The sequence below is a fragment of the Protobothrops mucrosquamatus genome, unplaced genomic scaffold, assembly GCF_001527695.2.
Source record: "Protobothrops mucrosquamatus isolate PMUCROS unplaced genomic scaffold, P.Mucros_1.0 scaffold3863, whole genome shotgun sequence".
Lineage (NCBI taxonomy): Eukaryota > Metazoa > Chordata > Lepidosauria > Squamata > Viperidae > Protobothrops > Protobothrops mucrosquamatus.
The window spans coordinates 8,760-15,573 of NW_015389813.1; the positions used below are offsets into that span (position 1 = coordinate 8,760).

Here is a 6,814-nt window from a genome sequence, read left to right on the forward strand (position 1 = left end):
GTTTCTCCAGGTCTATACATTAGCAGAAGCAAAAAAAATCAGTACAAAAGAACTTACAAACCTAAGACTCGATTTACAAAATATTTTCTATTTAATGTTAAAACTGAAAACATTAAACAGTCATTTTTAATATAATACAGTACAGATTGAAATTAAAAACATTTTGGAAAATGCAATGCAGGCAATCCTAGGACAATCTAACATGAAAACTGATTTAACTTTATTGATACATTTCCTATTCCTTGCAATTGTACATCATTACCATCAAGAACAAAAGTCTCCCATTTGGATGTGCAACTCTAAAAAATGAGCTAAATAAGTCCTGGTGGCACTATTGCTTTCCTGAAACAAAGTAACGCAATGTTTGCTTCAATATTACAGAAACTACTATTAAAATACTAGATCCTTTCTTACATATGGATTAATATTAATGTGCCTAAAATAGCAATCAGACTGATTTTTCGTTTTATTTTGCAGGAACAAACAATGTTCTTTAAGAATATTGCAAGAATAATTATGTCTTAAGAAGAACAAGCTGTTACCTTGGATGATGCTCCCCTTTATTTATTGTCACCTCTCCTAATATATATATAAAGCTTTTCAATTGATGCTTCAATTGTATGGACAAATGAAAGAATTTCAACTTGACAGAAATATATGCTAATTTAGTTTATATTTTCCATCTTGTACCAAGATGGGCTTTTATCCAAACTACGGTAGGTTTAATTGATTTTATCTGTTATTTGTATTTTTTTTCTGTGCAAAAAAAGTAAATACTTGTAAGAGCAACCAGAGTTTGATATTTGTCTTGCATACCAGTCAAAAGAGAAAGAATTAAGACACACTGAAAATATGCTGAGACAGATGACTCTTCTGAGCAAAAAGTGATAAGATTTTGACTCTATCTAACCATGAATAGTGCTAGACGTTTTCAAGCAGTTTCCAGTCTTAATGAAGCACTTATTAACAATAGGCATCTAAATACCACCAATTCCAACACTCTACCAGGTTTTTTCCCTTTTTAATTTTTCCTATGGCTTTCAAACTTTCATTGCGTAGTGGGTAATGCTGCTGTCAGCTTAATGAAAATATTTCAATGATAATTGTAGGAAGTCCTGTCGCTTTCCCACTATTCTGTGTTCAGGAAATTGAGAGGACAGCTCACAATTGCTCCCATTCTGAAAACAAAAGATTTTTCTGATCTAATGTGCAGTGCCATGGCAGAAAGGCTCATACTAAAGGATTAATTCAAGCACAGTGCTTATAAAGTTTAATACAGAAAATCTATTTGATATTTATTAAACTTAGTTTCTCCAGTTACAGTTCTGCATTGTACAAAGCATTTTAATGACACAGTAGTTAAAAAGATTTTTTACAAATTGAAATGCGATACCCTTTTCTCCAAATATTTAATTGCCATAAATTTGTTTAAAAATACACATTAAACGCATATTTCAGACACTAAACTTTCTATAATCTCAATACCACAAAATACATAGAATATACTATACAGATGTGGAAAAAAATCTGGTTAGTATATAATACTTTGCTCACCATTAACATACGTGAAATGCACATACTGCTTAGAAATCCTAATTTGGAGCCCCAAAGTACCCTTTTGAAATTTCAAATGTATTGCAAAGGAAAGGAAAAGAAGAAAAATCACAGTTTTATGTTTAGTTTTGGTTGAGAACAGATGACTAAATAGTAAGTAAAAAAAATGTAAGTCATGGACATAGCATGTACAATGCACACAACAGACAGCCATACTGCCAATCGTAACCAGTACCAAGATGCATGTTCAAGGTTATTTTTTCTTTAAAGAAAGATTTTAAAAAAAGATAAAAGGGTACAAATAACCTCTCTCCCACCCCCATCCCATACGTTTGCCCAAACTAAAAGAAAACTGTCTTTACCAAATAATTTCAAATAAGATAAAGAATCTTTAATAAATATATAAGCACTTTATCCTCCATATACAAAACTTCTTAAAACCATTTAAAAGGGGGGTTTGATACAAATGTGCTTGCAGAGACTATGCCTGGGCCATGCAGCCACGTTTTCAGGCATTTGAATGTAATCATGGGACAGTGGCTGCAGTTTTGATGTTATTTCTTCACTAAGACAGAGAAAATGGTTTTGAATCCAATATGCCAGCATCAATTCTATTTTTGCAGTCACATTATCAGAAACAAAACGCTTTGCCAATAGGTTTTTAAATAGAACCAAGAAGCAAAGCCAACATTTCAATAATTACAACAAGTTTCTAAGCGGAAGCGGTGGTACAAATGAACTGAATTTATTCAGAACTTGGATCAATCAGTAAATGTGGAGGACATGAAAGCATTTCGTGAAAATGCTTGCATTTCCAGGATAGCCTCACTCCAGTGAGATTTATTAGTAATTTATTTATTATAAAATGCCATAAATAGACAGAACTTATCTAAAAGAATTAAACAGATCACCACACTTTGTATTGTACAACTAAGCTGTGCTTGTTACAGCCTGGGGGAAAATGAAGTTGCATAATAGTGTTCACTAGTAAAGTATATACTGTTGAACTATTGGAAACTCAAATTTCCCACAATACTGATTTCTTGCTCAATTTAAAATTATTATGTCTTGACCCAAATATTTATGAAATATTTGCTATTCAAGACTCTCAATCCTATGATTTGGATGTTGCTTTCTCCTTCCATTAGTAAAATGTATTCAACTTGATTTCCTCAGGCCCCTTTAAACCATTTTAATAAAAATACTGCAGAGTTGAATACAGTGCAAGGAATTATACATAGCAAAGGTAGCATTTCCTATAAACTGCCAAATTTGGCAAACTATACAGTTATCTGCTGCAGCTGTGACTTACTTGCCTTAGGCAAGCAAATATACCTATTGGCTCCATATGGCTGCACCTGCTTCATAACACTCTTACAGAAGTTGTTTTGTATAAAATCATAGTAATCAAGCTTCGACAATCTAAAAGACACTGAAAGCATTCTTGCATAAAATGTGAAATTTATCACCATCATCAAAATGAGGATGGCTCAACACTCAATAGATATTCTGATGTAGTTAGATGTACTATAATCTAAGACAGATATAACAAACTTTGAACGGGCTTGATTTCATCTGTTTATGCATGTAGATATAGTATTAGAAACACGTATATTACAAATTGCATACTGCCATCAAAAGGTCTACCACCATTTGCTCTTCTTTACAGATAAGAGACTTAAATTGTATTTGAACACGTTGGGTCACTTAGTCTAGTAAGTGGATATTCATTTAAGATACAAAATGACGTAGCCACATATCTACAAAATCACTGGGTCCTAGACTAAATCTGCCACATCATCTTAGTCTGGAATGTACAACTGTCTGCTAACCTATTCCTAACCCCCAAAATGAAACTTTTATAACTAAACTCATTGCCAGCACTCTGGCAAAACATTTCAAGATCTCTAGTGGATTTCATGCTACCATTCATGAATTGTTCTCCTAAAACTCAGCAATTGGAGGGCAGGGGAGGAAATCGAAATTATGTGTGTGATGAAGCAATTCATTTTGCTCACTCAGATGGAAAGTATTAAGCCATCTTATAAAGACGCATCATTGGGATATATTAAAACACTGATATGTGTTAATACGCAGTCATGGACTTGATAATATATAATATTCCAGAGTTTTTAAACGGAAATTATTGAACAATTTCTGTTAGTGGTCATGATGTACACGCAATGAGTTCAGCACAGATTAAGTCCAACTCAATAAAAGGCAGATTAAGGATAGTCACTTTCCTTTGAACTTTAAAAAGTTTATTACGTTCTTGCACTTAACAATTAACTTTGGCAAATTACTCATGCACTCCTGAGACAATTGAACTCTAAAGTTAGATGGTATTTTAAAAGTTGATAATTTGATTTCAATTGTTTGAAAACTCGACTGATCCTTAAATTGGAAAAGGAACAATTTATTATAAATAAACCATCGGTTTATTTAGGACACCCAAATAAGACCTCCATGAGACAGCTATTGCAACAGATAATTCATTGCAGCTTAAGTCTACATTTAAATCTAGAGAAGCCTTGCTAAATTAATAGAGAGACAAATACTTAGGAAGTATCTGGAGATATATAAAAAAATCAGTCTGATATATACTATTCTAGTTTTAAAAACAATAGATAGAAAAGAGACATTTTCTCACTGCCAGTCTATGTTAAATGGATACAAAAGGAAGCAAACTAGTCCAATGATCACTGCAGCACCTTATAAGAAGAGAGCCTATAATCCACTCTGGGATAATGTAAAGATTTCACTATAATAAATGTGTCAGGCACTTTCAAATGTCAAGGATGTTGACTTTTGATATTAGCAGGAAAATTAGTCGTGGAAAATTAGCTATTTATTATTTGATACTAGCAGGAATCTGTGCTCTTGAATCTATGGTTTTATGAAAATGCATATATTTTAAAATTGCTTTTCACAATTGATATTTTTACTCAAGCAACTCACATGAAATAAACACTGAAAGCCCGCTAAAAATATTTCTTTCACTCTTTAATCTCTGTGTTGAGAGTAAATACAATGAATTATTTGCTAAGGAGTGATTTAAAAAAGCTTCTCCAAGACAGCTGCTCACACCGACTGAAAGGAACACAAGTATGTGGAACACTAGTATGTTGCAAATTCATTATAAACAGATGGGTTTTCCCATTATTGATTAGCTAAAGTGATTTTGCACATAGTAAATTTACAGTGATAATTCAATCACTTACATGGCAAAATCACAATATACTGTTTTATACAAACAAAAAATGCTGTATGGGTGTGTCTACATGTTTTTCTTCTGCTCTCACAACGCATTCTTGTGCTGCAGGGTGCAACAGTAAGCTATAATGATTTTGAATACAAACCAAGTGATTAGCAACTTCAACCTAACAGATCCAAAGTATCAGGGTTTAAAAGAAACCATGTATCACATCAGGATACAAGTCTCTATAAATATACAAACTGTTACTTAGTCGTTATAATTGATGAAGCTACTGTCCCAAAGATACCGCAATACTAATTGATGTAAAATTCCATCCTTCTTTCAAAACTCGCCATCATTTTGGCACATAGCTATACAGCTAGACATAATTTTAGTGCAATTGTTTTCTTGAACATGCATGTTCACATCTGGGTGGGTTTTAGGAAAAAGGGCAGGCAAAGCAGCATATCACAATTCCACACCGAAAGAGTTTAGAGTCTGACTCTAAAGCACAAGCCACATGAATTGTCAACAAACGACAGCCACTAGAATTAGGAAAAGGAAGTACAATTTTACTGCTGGAGACTGACTGGATACCAGGTCCTAAGTGTAAAACGTCTTGTAAACAGTATTTAAAATCTTCATCTAAAAAGGCATAAGGCACACCAGACATGATAGGGACGCTAAAGCAGTATTTTTTTCTTTTAGTCAGATAAGCACCTCCTATGAAAAGGTACCTTGCTTATTAACCTTAAAGCAGATTTCCATGCATGATTCTTGCTGATCACAGTTATTTCATTATAACTAAATACTCTGTTCCCATCACAAACATTTAACATTAATGAATGTGCCACAGAATGGCATAAAAGCAAAATTTCAAATTAATTGGACCAAACAGTTTAAAATGTCCCTGTAATCACAGGTCTATTCTCTACCCCGTGTTGTCCCATTACATAATTCCGACAAAGACAGATGTTTGTCACACATCACGTTTTCTGATGAAGCACATCAGTTTCACATAGGAATTACTACTGTTAGAAGCTTTGGTGTCTAACAATTACAAGCAAGGAAATAAAAGAGGCTGCACCAAAGTACGAGATTGTCCATCTGAAACCATTCCTATTTTATACTTGGAGACTGAAGTCCATTGTGACTCACATCACTTTGAATATTGCATTAAATGCAATATTTTGTAACGTACTGAGATTATTAGTGTTAAGACATGTGTTTCGAAACTGATTTTCCATACAAATACTTGAATATTTTGACTTAAAATGATTTAATTGATGATCAAGTTATAACCTTGGAACTTAGCACATCAATAAAACTGTGGCCATCGTTAAGGGTTGACTTAAATATGCATGAAAATGTGTCTACACTTTAGAATCTATCAACCCTGACTTTCTCTTACAAGCTCCACCATCACAAGACATTACAGAATAACAAAGCTCACAAAATACTTAAATAAAGTGTCTACATTTAATCTTCACTAAGTACTTGATTAGGTAAAATTCATAGGAAAAACAGCTAAGTTTTAAACCAGCCCCAAACACACAGCTTTTAAAAACAAATTAAAATAAATAAGTTTTAAAACAGATTTGTTAGGCATAATTAATAGAATTCCAATCCAATTGCAAATCAGTGAATCCATCTTACATTAAAACATTGCAGAGTTTAAACTATTTTTAAATATTTTTTTTAAAAAAATGGGGTCAGCTGAAAAAGTTCATTAACACAATGTTTGGAGATTCTTACACATATGATGCTGGGAGACACAGGAAAGTGTTCCTTTCTCTTTCACTTTCTTTGCTTTCATTATGGCAGTCTTCCTTATTTATTTTTTTTAATTGACACAGTGTTGAAAAAAAACAGAGGCAGCCAAGCCTCTCATGACGCTATAGATTTCTTCAATCCAGTTATCACTTGGCATCCAAACGCAACCAATGTAATCCCTGCCTGGTGTAATGTACCAGGTCTGTCATAACACTTGCATTAAAGATCAGAGGGCCCATAACTTTGTCCAGTTCTGCAAAAAATTCTATAGAAGAAAAAAAGAAAAATAAT

At 33.1% G+C, this 6,814-nt stretch overlaps 1 protein-coding gene across 1 annotated transcript in view; it reads right to left on the reverse strand.

The window, feature by feature from the left end:
• Positions 1 to 5,446: 5,446 nt before the first annotated feature.
• AFF4 (AF4/FMR2 family member 4) overlaps positions 5,447 to 6,814 on the reverse strand; it is a 31,036-nt gene continuing 29,668 nt past the window's right edge. The window contains exon 22 of the mRNA XM_015827679.1: positions 5,447 to 6,788. Within this exon, the coding sequence (XP_015683165.1) occupies positions 6,670 to 6,788 (119 nt within the window). The 3' untranslated portion in view covers positions 5,447 to 6,669. The remainder of the gene's footprint in view (positions 6,789 to 6,814) is intronic.